This window comes from Anguilla anguilla, chromosome 17 (genome assembly GCF_013347855.1).
Source record: "Anguilla anguilla isolate fAngAng1 chromosome 17, fAngAng1.pri, whole genome shotgun sequence".
Taxonomy (NCBI): Eukaryota; Metazoa; Chordata; class Actinopteri; order Anguilliformes; family Anguillidae; genus Anguilla; species Anguilla anguilla.
This window is the reverse complement of record NC_049217.1, coordinates 2386693-2403809: the sequence shown is the minus strand read 5'-3', so window position 1 is coordinate 2403809 and position 17117 is coordinate 2386693. Positions and strand designations below refer to the sequence as shown.

Below are 17117 nucleotides of genomic sequence, written 5' to 3'. Positions count from 1 at the left end.
TGAATGAATGGATGTTTGTGTGTGTGTGTATGAATGTGACATTAAGATGGTTATTAATGTACTCAACAATGCAAATTAAGTTCACTCCGGGAGAAAAAAAGCTTTTCTAATTCTAATTCTCGTTCTAATACCTAGGCACTGAAACTAAATCAGTAAGCAACACCTGCATTATGTTAAGATATGTTTAATGGAAAAGCATGCAAGGACTTTAATACATGTTTTCAACTGTAATTGATGAAGAGATTGGCATTAGCCCAGCTGAGCATGGACCCTGACTGAGCTTGGGAACCCTTAGCGTAGCTCTTTAGGAACACAGACTGAAAGGCTTTTACCGTAGGCACAGCCGTAGACCTCCAGCCGCACCCCGATCTTGCCCCCCGACCCTGTGTTCCACTCCAGGGGGAGGAAGCGGAGGTACCTGGCCGTGAAGGCATGGTGGAAAACGTGTCTCTTCACCTGGTAATAGTTCCAGTTCCCAGACAGGGTCTGTGCAAAGAGGAGGGTGGTACCTTCAGCCGAAAACAAAGATAAACTACCCATCCCAAAGAGAAGGGCGGTACCTTCAGCCGAAAACAAAGATAAACTTCCCTTCCCAAAGAGCCGGTAAGTGTCTCAAAGCAAATTAAACCCAAATTATGAAAGGCATTGCTGTTGCAATTGTGACTGCAGACAGCCACTCTCATTACATGGCACAGCAGTGCATATTAGCTGCCTGAACAAAATCTGAAATATAATACTGGTGGCTAATAATCTGGACTAATGAGCAAGCCATCTATTTGTCTTAAGAGGCCACACTCCTATGGCTAAGGGCTGCATTCTCTATGAAACAGGCCAGGTTTCACACCTTTCTCCATTAACCACAAAATGCCGCTCTTCATTGGCTAAACACACAAGGAAGCATATCCAAAACAAGGTATTAGGGAAGTTCTTATCTATTTCATAATTGCACACAGGCCCTGCCATTGGTCTTAATCGCATTTTAGAAACAATTACCTGAATGGCCATTGGTGCATTGCCTTATAATCTAAATGGCCACAGCATCCCAGCAATATTTTTGTTTAATGTCATAATTAATAGTTTTGGCATAAATTAACAATGTTGGCATTTATAAGTGCTTTACAAATTTGTTATAAATTAAGTTTTGTTTTTAAAAGTTTCACATTTGGGCAATTCTCTCTTTTGTGACTTGATTGTTTGAATAAGTTTACAGTTTGATTCCTTCATGTGGAATTGGCTTTACTGCCTTTTGATTTAACCTTGGCCTAGAAAATGTGTCTTGCCAAGGCTAAAGTAGCTTTGATCTTAAAATGTCTACAGCACCAAAAATATTTTCCCATATAAGGTGATCCAACACATTAGCAATGTTGATTTAGTCATTTTTTAGAATGGAGAAAGGCTAAAAATTAGATAAAGACATTACACTTATTATCTTACTTGAAATGCACCTGTTTCTTACTGTCACTCTAGCCTCTGTTATATATCTGAATATAACCAACAGAGCATCTACCTCAGTAAAATGGTGATATATTTGCCCTGTTCCCTCCCTGCTGCAGTCCCCCCTGCTTTACCGAATTCCCCCCTCTCTGGGTATAGGGGGTCCAGGAATCCGGGCGGTCCCCATACAGCAGGGTGTATTTGGTGACCCAATCGTAGGAGTTGAAAGTGCCCTGGGTGGAGATGGCCACCAGCCGGTACTTCCTCCGCAGGTCAATATGGAGCCATGGCTGCTGGTCCTTTGGAGACGGAGACCACCCACTACTTCCTGTACAGAGCATACATATGCAGAGGTTGAGCAAAATAATAATATAACAATATATGAATATCAAGTAAGGAGTCGGGCCACCCTTTGCCTTGAGAACAGCTTCAACGCTTGGAATGCTGCCATACAGGTTCAGAACTGTGTGCAGTGGGATACCGGACCATTCTTCAAGCATCCACTCCTTTGAAGGATGAGAAAGGTGGAAATCTACTTCACTCTCTGCACTCCAAAATTTCCCAGAAATGATCCATGATGCTTAGACTGGTGATTGTGGAGGCCATGGAAAGCATCGGCCTTCATCTTAGTGTCCATGAAACCTTCACTTCATTCTGCAGTATGTCTGGGGGCGGTCTCATCATGAGGAAACACTGTTTGCACCACAGCGTGCACCTGATCATGTATTGCTTCATATTCCTTGGGTTCATATACAGCGTCATATTACATGATCATTCAGAGCAACCACCGCCCCAAGGACACCCATGAGATGGCAGCCCATATGATTACTGATCTACCAGCATGTTTAACAGTTGACAACAGACATTGTGTGTTGAAGGCATCCTATGGCATTCTACAAGCATAAACCCACCCAGATACGTAAAAGCAAAGAGTACAAGCAGACCCCATCCAGTACCCCATCCCCACTGAGCACCATCCAGTACCCCATCCCCACTGAGCCCCACCCAGTACCCCATCCCCACTGAGCCCCATCCAGTACCCCATCCCCACTGAGCCCCATCCAGTACCCCATCCCCACTGAGCCCCATCCAGTACCCCATCCCCACTGAGCCCCATCCAGTACCCCATCCCCACTGAGCCCCATTCAGTACCCCATCCCCACTGAGCACCATCTAGTACCCTATTCCCAATGAGCCCCATCCAGTACCCCATCCCCACTGAGCCCCATCCAGTACCCCATCCCCACTGAGCCCCATCCAGTACCCCATCCCCACTGAGCCCCATCCAGTACCACTAACATTTGGGTCCCCTGCACTGGTCCATCTGCTGTCCTCAAGTGACAGGTCTCCTAATTATTTCTTTCACTGGCGGTTGTGCTAATATTAATACTGAAAATCATATTCAGCCTAAACGTAAGTGGGTCCTCCATTAGTGATGACATTAGTGACGACACTTACCGTACAATCTGGCCAAGTTTGCAGAGTACAGAAAGCTATACCGGGAGGAGGCTGAGAAAGAGGATGCATAGAGTGGGCCCACCAGTGGATCAACACAGTCTCCTGGAGAGAGAGAGAGAGAGAGAGAAGAAGACATGCCAATAAAGCATTTTGAATTTGAATTTGAGAGCAAGACAGAGAGAGAGAGAGAGAGAGAGAACTGTACATTTTCACTAAGAAAGTATGGACGTATGCATCGATACTACAGTCAGATAATGTGAACAGGGGGAAGGGGGGGGGGGGGCGTCCAGGGGCAGCAGCTGGGGAAAAGCCAGTATTGTGCGGATACTTGGTCAGGAAAGGAGCTTCTGGAAAAAGTCAAAGCTAAATACTAAGTCAAGCAAAAGAGAGGGCAGAGGTCCCCAGTCTTCAGCTATGCTTTGGAGATGGGCCCATATCTAAAAAACAGCTAAAATCAGCCAGGGTTTGGCCCAACAGATTTATACTGCATTACAGTGCAATACATTACATTACAATACATTACATGCCCTTCATTTCGCTGTTTAGTGCTTACAACTTGATGTCAATTACCTGTACATATCAGAAACACATTTTAGAATAACATACAGGCAAAACGTGCAGGAATTTGGTGAAACTAAGTAAAGACTTACAGCAGATTTCCAGTGCATCATAGATATGCCTTAGCATGATAGATTTTAGAATATTTTCCAGTAAAAAATCTTGCATAACCCCTGCTTAGTCTTCCCCCGTTTTCCATTTTCTATTTCTCATAAAGTTTATTTTTTTCTGCTACTGAGTCTCGATTCATTTGTGCCACATTATTGTATAGTATTGCTGTTTAAAAGCAGTTCTTATTTAATTCAATATAAATACCCCACATAATTTGGCTGACTGTAGTGTGTACATTTTCCAATGTTGAAGATGTGATTTCATCATAGTTCTTACAGTACATTTGAAATATTACTCAAGAAGAAACTATTACACAATATATTTTGGTGTATTTGCCTATAAATATTTGCCACACCTTTTTAGGTGTAAGCCCACTCTGAAGTTGATTGTACTATTTGATTATTAAAGCTATAACTTCAACTTGTAGAATCACTGATTCTCTTATCACTGTTATTGACTTGTACTGCAAAAAAGTCTGTCTTAACAAGTGTAATGTGACTTAAAATCGTATTTCTTTCTCTCAAATATAAAATATTTGCTTGTTTTAAGATATTTTTTGCTAAAGAAGTGAAATTGTCTCTCCCCACTGGCAAATCTTGAAATGAGTCAAACCATGTCATCCCATTGTCAATATTTTTGTCTTATTTAGCCAAAAAGTAATAGAAATACATCTAAATATAATACTTAAAGTGCTTGTTAAGATTTACTTATTTTTCGGTTTTTGAAGTGTGTATCATGGAAGGCACATGTCCCAAATGTATTGAAATGACATAACTGAAAAAAATTACAATGACAAAAACCAAAAAACAAATCAATCTTAACAAGCACTTTAAGTCTAAATATATATCACTTAAAGTGCTTGTTTTGAAGTGTGGATGTTACATGTTACATGTAACCTTGAAGGGATATACAGGAGAACAGATATTTGGAGAACATTTACTCCATCATAAGATTCCTGGAAGCATACTGGGAACCGATAATTATTAGCTGGGTATCATGTTCTTCAAGTACAGACATTTTAAAGTGCAACAGGCCTTGTGATGAACTCTGCCCAACTGAACGAGTTAATGTTCGTAGGTTCCTCGTCCCTTGGAGCAGGCCCAATAGGGAGTATGCTCAGAAGCAGAAAACACATTAAACCCCATGACCTTCTGCCAGTGACTTAATCACTGCATTGATACGATGTGTGGGCAGACCACAGATTATCTGGATTTACTCTTGGCCTTGGCATTTAATCAAGTGCATTACTCCACCTAAATCTCTTTCTGGAATCCACCATTGCTCTAGATATACTGCCACACTGCATTCATGGACACACTCAGTAGAGAACCCCTTCTCATTCCAGCAGTCAGCTTCCCACACAGGAAGGGCCACCTTCTACAAGCTTCTTAGCTTTGCTAATCGGTGCTGTATATTTTAGTTTTCAAAAGCCAAAAGGTGTAAAATATTTGATTTGAGAGTGAATACAACTTAGTTTCATATAACGTCTGACAAATGCCTAAGTGTCTTTATTTCTCAGCAGGAATTAATATATCTAAATCTGAGACAAACAAAAAATGACTGTGCCAATGTTTAGAGATTATTATATTTATATTTACATTTATTATAAAGCTTATCAGCAGATGAGAAAAAAACATTTAATCTGCATCCAGGAGAGCCCCTTATTGTACTCTATCAAAAATATTCAAGGCATACCTTTGAACACGCAGACAGATATGAATATTACACCTATTTCTGGAACCTAAAAGTCTTTAATGGGAAAGAGGAATTAGAACATCTTTTTCTGTCCTGTTCAGCACAGTCTGAAGCAGACCTGTCAGCCAGAGGAAGAAAAAACATCTGCTTTTTTGTCCATCCATCCATCCATTTCGAATCCCTTTTTCTCTCACTCGTGTATAAGACCCCAAAATACTTCAACTCCTCCACCTGGGGCAGTTGCTACCCTTCACTTGGAGGGGACAAGCCAGCTTTTTTGTCTGTGGGGAGAAATATCCACAGGTATGTGGTACAGATCATTTTGTTTCTTGTGTTAAAAGGCCACTTTCATAAACAGGGTCAGAGAGTGAAATCAACATATATTTGCAGACATTTGCAATGGAGGATATATGTACACACAGCAGCATGCTTGAGCACACACCCGCCACCAGTGATACAGGTACTGCACATATGCACAAGTGTGAGTCATTCCTACTGCTGCAGGCTCACCTTTGCCCAGTAATGTAATCCTCTCTGCCATCAATATAGCACTCAATAAGAAATCCTCATTCTGCTCCTTAATCCTTAGTCAGGCAGTGGCTTATCTCCATGCTCCTCCACTGTAGCACAGTTCCATTTTAACAGCATTTGTTTGAGTCAATCCCCAGAGGTCTGAGACAGAGTAATAAAAGGGACAAATGAAAAACAATAATTTCAATAGTGCTGTACAGCACAAATATTTATGGAAAAGGATATGATTGGCACTACAAAGATGTCATACCAATCCAGTAAATTCTTTTGCTAGTCTATAAAATAAATAAATCTCTCCCTCAAACTTACGTATTCTGTTCTCAGACTTGAACAGCCTCAGCGTATGACTTTTCATACCTGCCATTCGAGAGGGTCTGAATTAGATTTTTTATGCCTGCCATTCAACAGCTTCTGAGTGTGATTCATCATGCCTGCCATTCAAAAGCCCCTGTGTGTGATTCATCATGCCTGCCATTCAACAGCCTCTGTGTGTGATTCATTATGCCTGCCATTCAACAGCCTCTGACTGTGATTCATCATGCCTGCCATTTAAAAGCCTCTATGTGATTCATTATTACATTCAACAGCCTCTGTGTGTGATTCATTATACCATTCAACAGCCTCTGTGTGTGATTCATCATGCCTGCCATTCAACAGCCTCTGTGTGTGATTCTTAATGCCTGCCATTCAAAAGCTTCTATGTGATTCATTATTCACATTCAACAGCCTCTGTGTGTGATTCATTATGCCATTCAACAGCCTCTGTGTGTGATTCATAATGCCTGCATTCAACAGCCTATGTGTGATTCATTATTCCATTCAACAGCCTCCGTATGATTCACTATGCCTGCCATTCAACAGCCTCTGTGTGTGATTCATCATGCCTGCATTTCAACAGCCTCTGTGTGTGATTCATTATGCCATTCAAGAGCCTCTGTGTGTGATTCATTATGCCTGCTATTCAACAGCCTCTGAGTGTGATTCATCATGCCTGCAATTCAACATCCTCTGTGTGTGATTCATTATGCCATTCAAGAGCCTCTGTGTGTGATTCATTATGCCTGCCATTCTACAGCATCTGTGTGTGATTCATTATGCCATTCAAGAGCCTGTGTGTGATTCATCACACTTGCCAAGAGAGTAGCCTCCCATACTTCTCCATGTCCACTGAACAAAATATTAGAAACAGATGAGTGGACAAGCCAAGCAGCACAGGACAAGAGGGGAAATGGAGTTTGAAGTTATAGTTCTCCATGGTCATGGCATGAGACACCTTAGGAAAACTAATGAAACTAGAGAAACCTAGAGTTCAAATACATTGTAACTACCAGTTTCTGTAGAATGTTATGGATGTTAGCACAAAATCAATAATAATCTGAAGAGACCCCCAGTTTAATATCATAAAATAGATTATTTAACCAGGGGCCTCATGAGAACAGTGACGTAGACAGCTGTGATGTGGGGGTAAGAAATTGACAATAGGGTGGAACAATGGTTAGAGAAGTGATAGCAGGTTTGATACCTTGGTGAAGCTCAGCTGTTGTACTGTTGGCATCAAGTGGGCTATGATATATTTACTTAACCCCTTCTCTGCATTGAACATCTCATGACACCGGCATCATGGCCACTAGGGGATTGCACCAACAAGTTAACCTTGAAAGAGATCATAGATTTTTCGCTTAATTGTTTTTGTAAGGTGTCTCACAACAAGGAGACGAGACAAGAAAATACTATTGGGACACACCCAGGTGTCCAACAACATCTGTGGAGAATGTATCCTAAAACAAAGACTGACCATAAATGGATCCCTAGGGTGTCCGGTAAATTGTTTCTGGGGGGTCACTACAGAAGAAGAAGAGCACCCCACCAAGTTTGCTGACAAACACTGAGCAGGACTGAACACTGCCTACCAACAGCATACTACAAAGACCAGGATTCAGCATAAATGTTTGCCCATTTGTCCAGGGCAAGTAAAAGCCAAGCCATATACAAGAGCCACGTTGTGTGTGACAAGAAGAAAAAGGTTAGGAGGCAAGCATCATGTTAGCCAGACAATGCTACACCCAGGGGTTAAATTGAGCCGGGGCCAGCCTGAACTGCTCTCTGCCTCCTTAATTCCAAATCACACCCTGCTGGAGTTTCGCACTTTGTCTCCTTCAATGTCACACTTCAGTTTAATTTTTTATTCACTATGAGATGCTCAATTAAATATTCAATAGCAATTTTTCACAAAAGCAGAAATGTATTAGGGGATAAAATACACAAATGTTGTTGTTGATTATCATTGGTTAGCCAATCATCACGAGTCCATGAACACCCATGTGCCCTCGGGCTCGTGGGGTCTGGAGGAAGGCAGCCAAGCTATTTTTCCTCCGTGTTTTAGCATAAAAAGCTAGCTAGCAAGTTAACAAAATCAAACAAGCTAACAAGATACGTTTAGTTACTATTATATTAACAGGTACAGGAAGTTGCAGAAAATTGCAAAAAAAAACATTGGCCTCAGTTGAAATTAAATAGCAGCCTGTTAATTTTAACACAGTCAATACGATATGATGCTTATCATTATGACTAGCTGGCAGTTTTTCTGGTTCAGGTAGCATGGTTAACAGAAAACATATTGTTTAAAATTAGCTAGCTACCATTTGAGCTTGCTGTTTCTAAAGTTAGCTAGCTTGCTCATTAGGTTTTTTGTCCCAAATCATTTCATATAGCCCATGCTCAGCTATCTATAATCGTTATCTTCTAATCGCTACTTTGGATTCCATGCTAGCTAGCCTTTTATGTAATTTTATAGCAGTAAACGGGGTCACACTACTGCCGCCCTGGTTAGGAAGATATGCTACACAGTTATAACTTATGCTGAAACAGTTAATGGACAACTGCAATGCGCAGTGAAAGGAAAACAGCAAGAGACTGATGTACTGACCATATGAAACACACTGTCAAATATCAGCTAGCTCGTTATTTAAGCTCATTGCTGTTGCTGACATTAGCTTGCTCATCATCTTGTTTGTGAGAAATATTATTTAATTTTGAGAAAGGCTGCTTTAAATGACAGATTTAAATGACACCCCCTGCCCCCCAGAAAAAAAACAATTACATATACCAGGACTCTTTACAAATCCCACTGCGACCGCCGGCTAAACCTCTCCCTCCATAAATGCATATTGCATGTCTAAAATTACCAAGTTGGGAGCAATTTTTCAATGAGTGGCATAATGAAACGAGAACTATGTTACCTTCTCATAAACTACAATGCAGTATGTTTGCAACATTGACGGGTTAATTTCTTCATTAACAGTGATAGAAGCTGTTTAAATTGAGCTGGGTATTTCGAAGCTGCCTGTGCAGCTGCAATTTTTTTATTTATTTATGACATAACAAAATCCATCCCTATCCTGCTTTGAACCTGCACTTTGCTTCATGTTTCTGTTCAGTGCCTTTCTAGTCCAGTAACTTAGGTTTCACTGTAATTCACACATGTAGGTCATCTTTATGACATTAACTTACATTTATAATGTTTTATAAGGATGCTATAGTATTACAGAATTACAAGGTACTCATAGTGGCTATTAGCAGTGTTGAACGTCATCTTCCATTCAACTCCCTCTCGGATACAGATGAGGTTGTAGGATTTGAAAAGTCAAGCTTAGCAAAGATACTGGCACTGCACAACTTGCTCAGAAGCTGATGACATAAGGGAGGCTCTTAATGGTGATTTTGTTGAGTCCATGGTAGTCAATGCAGGGTCTGAGGATCCCATTATTCTTTGCCATAAAGAAAAAGCCAGGTCCAGCAGGTGAGGTGGAGTGATGGACGAATCCTGCAGCTCCAGCTATCTGGATGAATTCCTCCATGGTGGCTGACTCAGGCTGATAGAGAGTTGAGTCTTCCTAGGGGAGAAGTGGTGCCTGGCAGGAGGTCAATGGCACAATCACAGGGTCTGTGAGAAGCTCAGCAGCTTATTTCTTGCTGAACTCTGCATGTAGATCAGCATACTTGGGAGGTACTAAGTGAAAGGTCAGGGGAAACAGACTGTTTGGGATGTGGAAGGTTAGGCTGAAATGAGGGAGGTAGCAGACTAGTGATGTGGCAGGATGGTTCCCATGCCTTCAAGTTTCCAACTGACTACACATCAACAACTGCAGGGGTCTGTCCGGTAACAGATGTTTCCTCAGCCGATGAGCCTACTGGGGGTGATCTGATGGTCTACTTATCGGCTGGATAGGAGGCTGAGCTGATGACTCGATCTGCTGCTCTGCCACAGTCAGGGCTGCTATGATGCTCTGCAGGAGGGCTGTGCTGATCGACGATGCATCAGGGGCTCGGTGCTCATCATGAGGGATTGGCGAAGAGAAGGTTTTTTTGATGATTTTTAATCTAAATAATTATTATAATATTTGTGTGTGTATGCGTGAGTGTGAGTGTGCATGCATGAAAAAAAGGAAAGAGCCTTTTGCACAGCGTGCTATCGCAAGTTGCAGGCCCGGCAAAATACAAATCAAACAATGTGAAGGCCAGCATTAGCTGGTATTTACTGAACCACACACTCAAAAAAAGAAGAAAAACGAAAAGATGTTAAAGACTTGTGTTGTTTAGTTGCAAGTAAGGATGCAAACCACATTTCTCACTGTTGCTTCACATTAGGCTTGCTCCTTGTAGCATAGAATGCCTCAAAAGGCAAATATAGGCCTACAAGTGAATGCTCAACATATCAGTCACCTTACAATCAATGAATTAAAATTACAAACATTGCAATCATCCAAAGAGAATTCAATCAATCAAGTGTACAACATAACACTGCTAGAACGAATTTAGCACTTGGTGATTTGACGTTCTGGGATTCCAAGATCCACACTTAACCAAGAGGACAGACAAAGGGAAAAGGAAATAGCTATAGACACATGTACATGTTGTATGTGTACATGTGTAAGTAGCCTAGCTATTTATTTGTCTTCTTTTCTTAGTTAAGAGGTGCTGAAGCAGGTGCTTGTTTGTAGTTTAATTTAGATAATAATTTAAGACTTAGAATGGAATTAGAGAGTGTTTGAATTATTGATTCCTAATCACAGGCAGAGTGGGCTGCTGTGCATTCAAACCCACATGAGTTTACGCACATTTGTGGCTTTAAAATGTTGTGACCGCAAAGGCACAGCTTTGTATGTATTTTTTTAGAACTCTAAACTCTAACTCTAAAAAATTGAACAGGACTGCGTTTCCCCGTCGCTTGTGTTTGGCACAACAACCACACTGCATATGATATCTCGTCTAGTTAGGCTATTAGACTAAATGCTACCTATTGCTATCACAAATGAAATCTAGCACAAGTTTACATCAACTGGTACTTTTTCAGAATTTGGGTGAATAAATGGCAGTAGGCCTCCTATCAAATTAAGTACGAATGAACATAAACCTGCTGGCCAACTAATAAGTTATCAGCTTTGCCTTATGTAAACAAGCTCATGTGGGTGAGGGAGACAAATTCAATGTTTTTTTTTCTATTGGTAGGTTATGTGTATACACATAAATAAATTGCTGTACACATAATAAATCTATGTGCAGAGAACTCCATAAAGTCACATTTGAGCACTCCAAAAAGTAAAAAAAAAAAAGTAATTTAAAACTTAGCAGCATAACATACAGTGCACAGAGACCAATATACTGAGGACACCACCAACACTGACTGTTTCCATTATTTATAAAGGGCTAATACAAATATTTTACATTAATGGGTAGAACAGCAGATTCATTCAATTAATAAATGGTTTTGTTTGTTAGCCCAGATATTTGCATACTGAGGTTTAGGAACACACTGAATGGAACACCGTCCTACAATGAAAAGAGAAACATATAGCTTTTGGTGGACAAACCATATATGCACCTAGCTTCCAATTTCATACAAGCATTTCGGAAATGTGTAAAAATGCTCATAATCTCAATAACGTATTCTAGAATAAGAATTGTTACTGGAGTATTATAATTGCATTATTCCTTCGTAAATAATGAAAACAACCAGGACTTGGTGTTGTCCTCAGACTTTTGGTCTACTTGTGAAGTTTAAGTCGCTGTGCTCTAAATCTTTATATTGATCATCATAGCTACATTGGGTAGCCCACACAGCTGGAGTTTAGATGGGCTTTTTTCCAAACTTCAGATGATATACACTGCATAGGGTAATACAGATGCCAGTTTTGAGCATCTCATGCATTTTGGTGGTCAGATTATTTTTAATAAAGTTGTAATGAGTGTTGTCTGTCAGCACATTTAAATATGATTACGTCACCGTGGCGCTCTAAATATTGCCATGGCACAGCCCTATGGCTGATTATTATCAGCAGAAACCCAGAAGCCTATATAATTATGACCTAATAATAGAATATAATACAAGGTACTAATTTGACTGACTGCGCTACACTATTAATCAAAATGACAAACTGCGAAACGGACCAGTTCATGATAAAGCCAACGCCTACGCTGCAGCAAACTTTCATTAGCCTATACAATGGCGCCTTCATGAGCCAGCCAATCAGATTCACTCGAGAAGCTTTAACACATTGCAGCTGCTGGGCTTTTGGTGGAGTGCTTCAGTACCATGCCAGAGGAAAAGGGTATTGTGCCACCTGAGACACCAACCCTCCATCTTTCAAATCATTCTTTCAACAGCTGGTGAACATTTACACAGTTATCACAGTGCACCAACAAGAGGGAAATGTGATTTTCAGTATTGTACACCCAGTGCGCACACCTATCCAGCACCAGAAAAGGCCTACTTTCACCACCAGAACAGCCCAAACTTTTTGCGGCATGGATTCAGGAGAGCAGCTGTTTCTGAAATAACCACCACGTCTGGTAGTAACAATCATACCATGGTCAGATTCACTTAGATCACACGTCTTGCCCATTCTGTCTGGTCCAGCAACAGCTAAATAACTAAATCTATTCACCATGTATGTATACTTTATGTATTGACTTGTAGCAACATGATTTGCTGTTTAGATGAGCCCAACATTTTGGACTTTTTGTGAAACACTTAAAGAGCACCTCTTCCAAAGCCTTTTGACATATTCACGTGCAGTTTGGACTAATATGTTCTGTAGATTTTTTAAAAGTTGTGAAATGAAGGTGCTATGACAACACCATAGCCACAGTAACTGAATTTTCAGCAGGATTGGCTTTTCCCAGAAATGTGTATATATCAGAAATGGTTTGACATGAGATTTAACTATTTACACTAATAGGTACATGAAGGCTGCAACTCTACAGTTCTGGCCCAGTCAACACACATGCTGATGCTATAGATCTCAAACTGTGAAATAATTATATTTTACATTTTCAACAGTGTAATGAAATCATTATTCTACAAAAAAAAAAAAAAAAAAAAAAAAACATTTAACCTTGCACATAATTACAGATTAAAACATAGTAAAATATTGATATTGAAGGCTGAATGATTTTCTCTGTTCATGGCATTTTGCTTGGGCCCATTCATTGCTGGATTATTATTATTATTATTATTATTATTAATGGACCTTTCTGATATAGCCCAAAGTGCATATAGTAGAACAAGCAATAAATGTTAGCTTTATAAATCAAATATAGATAAAAGGCCACATAAAATACAATTTCCGAAACATATAAGAGCTAGTGATAAAAGATGCAACAGTAAAATGATGTGGAATCCAATTTATATAAATTTTCAGTTAAGGGTGAAAATGCAGAAGCCTATGATCTACCAGTAAGACAGGTCATATCCAAAACTATCCTGTTCAAGGTTTATACATCACAAAGGATTTTAGCATCTGCTTTTTAGATTTAAATGAGGCATTAAATCTAATCTCCTCGGTACTGAGTTTCCCTTTTTAATCTGGTTGCATTTCTCCGCAATCTTGGTTTTCTGCCGTCGCAGAAACAGGAGTACTGTTTCCCTACGGGCGAATAAAAGGGCACGTGCAGCGCCAACACACTGACAGAAACCCGGTCACTTTCATTACCCCCTTAAAAACGTGATTATAACGTGAATAGCATTATATTGAGCATACAGCTTATTATTTAATAGACGTATATACAAACGTTTCCTTTGTATAAATGATGTATGATGTATCATTCCAAAATGACTCAAGTACCCTACCCAGAGCGTCGCTGCTGCCGGCACAGCGCAGTGACCGCAGTCTGCATGCTGTCATGGTCGCCAGAAAGATACAGCCAAGATTTTTAACGCCACGATTCATCAAATAAATTTGACACACAACAGAAGAACCGGATACGTTTTGTATGTTTTTAACCCTTTTCGCTAATATGGAACAACAATGACCTTTATTTTGTCAATGAAGTTTCTACCTCCTTGATTTTCACTGGTAACACGAAGTCCTGAAAATTCTGCGCGGTTAAATTCAACGCTGCAACACCCGCCGAATTCCCTTATTCAGATTATAGAAGCCGTGTTGTTTGTCCCTCGCCGAGCTATTCATTGTACCACATTTACAGGTGAACAGCACGTCCTGTGCTGCATGGGCTGGTCCCGCACGAGGACTTTAACGGCCGTAGCCATTCACCAAAGCGCAATGTCTTCGCCTAAGGCTGCACAAACATCCCGTTATGCGTTTCAAACATTTTATTCCCTGATACACCACAACGTTCGCCCACAGGTTCTCACTGCTGAGCGCGCAAGATACACATTTTCCTGCAGGAACTCGGAGGAGGCACCAGAAACCACTGCAATGCAGAATGAATTAATAGGGAGAGCACTAAAGGCAGTGACGGCCGCCCGCGAGTGACTCGATATGCACTTGACAAAGTGGATATAGTTGTGATGTGGACTTTTGACACACCATTCGTTGTTAAAAGAGTGTATAGGCTGTATTATTATTTCACTTATTTGACTGCCTATCAAAAATACATCACGTGTTTCCACCGTCCCACCTAACAATTCAATTGGGAATATTGGTACTAGAAGGATTTATTTAAATTTTAAGTAATGAAACCATGAATAACAATCCTGGAAAAGGACTTACGTGAGGAACAGTGTTGAAAACCGAGCAAAAGTAAAACACTTGAGCCCAATATTTTGCGATTCATCGTTCATATAAGACAGGCGTTTCCTCGTGCGTCTATCCTTCTTGTTTCTGGTGGTATGTTCTTTTCGCCAACCACGGCAACATCCTTTCCCCGTCTTCCAAACACCAACGAGCCGAGCTCCAGCTCTCTTTCTTGACTAAAGAGGTACTCTCGGCTGAAGCGGGGGCGCGCGTCAGTTCTTTGCCTACTGCTGATGCTGCGCTGCTTTGTGAGCGCGCGCACTGAATGTTATTTAAGGATAAACGTCTGCGTCGTCCGTCTTCTGAGTTGTCCAAACAAAGCTATTTTAGAGGGAAAGTGTAACTAGACAAGGATTTTTCCAAAAATAACGTTTAGTATCTCGGAAACTATTCAGAATATCTGAAAATTGTATACACAGGCACCGATCGAGATCCGGACAGTTTGGTGCCTGTAATTTGAAAAGCCGTCAGAGGAGATAGTGGGCAAATTTTGGGATTAAAAAATGTTGCCTGTCGGATAACAATAATGTGTTGCTTCTCACGCAATCCGCCCATGTGATTATATGTTAATTGCTGCGTGTGAAAGGGGGGAAACTACCTTTTGTCCAAAATTTTCAAATTCAGTCGTTTATAACTTGCCATTTAACTATGATCAAATATTAATGAATTCAAAGCGTTGTGCCAGAGTTCAACACCGTAAAACCCTGGAACTTGTCGTGCATTTAGTACCTTGCCTACTCGCATTTAGTACCTTGTCTTTTATGTACCCAGCATTACATGCAGGACACTGCAGCAGCCTACCATCTCAGTTCCCCAGGTGTGTGCTGGCTAGTTTGAGCGCTAATAGGAGCGCCGGTTTTGCCCCATTGGTGCAACTAACCTTTAACTGGCTAAAAGTAAAGTATTTTTTCTTTACAGTTAGATCAGAGGTTGTAAGTGGCTGAACTGTGGAGTTGCATTTCTGAGAAACTCAAAACACTACTGTAGTACCGTCGTGTCGGGATGGGTAGCCTGGATTTTGGGTGGGTGAGTGGGGGAGGATGGGAGGGAGGGGAACCATGGCAGGGAGGGTTTTGTTTTGTTATTATTTTTTGTTGTGCCATTCTTTACTTTCTTTTCTTTTCCCTTTTTTATGATAGGAGCTTTTTGATGATGTATTGCTGATGCTGATGATTATATCAAAATCAATAAAAAATTTGATCACAAAAAAAAGGAATATCACAGTTTTAGTATGGCCTTATGGGCTATGTCATGTGTTACAGAATATCACAGTTTTAGTATGGCCTTATGGGCTATCAGTCAGAACCTTTATTTAAATTCTCGGAGGTACAATTGAGGGCCAGGCCCTCATTTTCAATGTAGCCGAGATTACAAACACAATTAAAACACAATAGGTGTAATAAAAGATCATAGAATATAGCAACAGCAACTAACATAGTAAATAATAAAATAACAGTAATAAAATACAGTAAAATATGATAAAAAATAAAAATAAAATAAAATAATAAAATAAATAAAATCAGCACAGATACGATCAAAAACAGATGCACTCAGAGACAGGAATGTTCAAAACCAGCGATCTAAACTGCCCATAAGTTGGTAGAGAGCTGATTTTCAGCAATTGTTGGAGCTCATTCCAGGAGGATGGGGCACTAAAATGGAATGCTGACTTCCCAATTTCTGATCGAGCCCGAGGGACCTTAAGCATAAGCAAGCCATTTGATCGGGTTTGATAGGGTCCAGAGCGCCACTCTAACAACCTTGTAATATAAGGTGGAAGCATTCCGACAATGGCCTTAAAGATAAACAAAAACCAGTGTTTATCACGCCTCACTGCCAGAGAAGACAGACCCACCTTGGCATAGAGGACACAGTGGTGGGTACCATAACTATCGCCAGTAATAAATCTGAGGGCAGAGTGATAGACTGTGTCCAAGCGCTTAAGGGAAGAAGGAGCAGCAATTCTATAAATAATGTCACCATAGTCTAATACTGAAAGGAAAACTGCTTCAACAATTCTTTTTCTACTGATCATAGGGAAGCAAGATCTGTTTCTATAAAGGAAGCCAATTTTTTGTCTCAGTTTGCTGACAAGATTATCTATATGGAATTTAAATGAGAATTTCTCATCAAGCCAGATGCCAAGATATTTATATTCAGAAACTCTCTCAATTTTAGAACTATTTGCAGTGGATATAAATATGCTATCATAATCAGTGCTTCTGGCCCTAGTAAACAACATGAATTTGGTTTTGCTTGCATTAAGAACCAACTTAAGCTTAACAAGAGCCTCCT

General features: G+C 40.4%; 1 protein-coding gene across 1 annotated transcript in view; it reads right to left on the bottom strand.

Annotated features, from left to right (window-relative positions):
* LOC118216121 (contactin-associated protein 1-like) overlaps positions 1-15098 on the bottom strand; it is a 47223-nt gene extending 32125 nt beyond the window's left edge. The window contains exons 1-4 of the mRNA XM_035397147.1: positions 14799-15098; positions 2893-2994; positions 1569-1762; positions 333-486 (exon numbers count right to left, since the gene is read on the bottom strand). Of these exons, the coding sequence (XP_035253038.1) occupies positions 333-486; positions 1569-1762; positions 2893-2994; positions 14799-14862 (514 nt within the window). The 5' untranslated portion in view covers positions 14863-15098. The remainder of the gene's footprint in view (positions 1-332; positions 487-1568; positions 1763-2892; positions 2995-14798) is intronic.
* Between the last annotated feature and the right edge of the window lie 2019 nt (positions 15099-17117).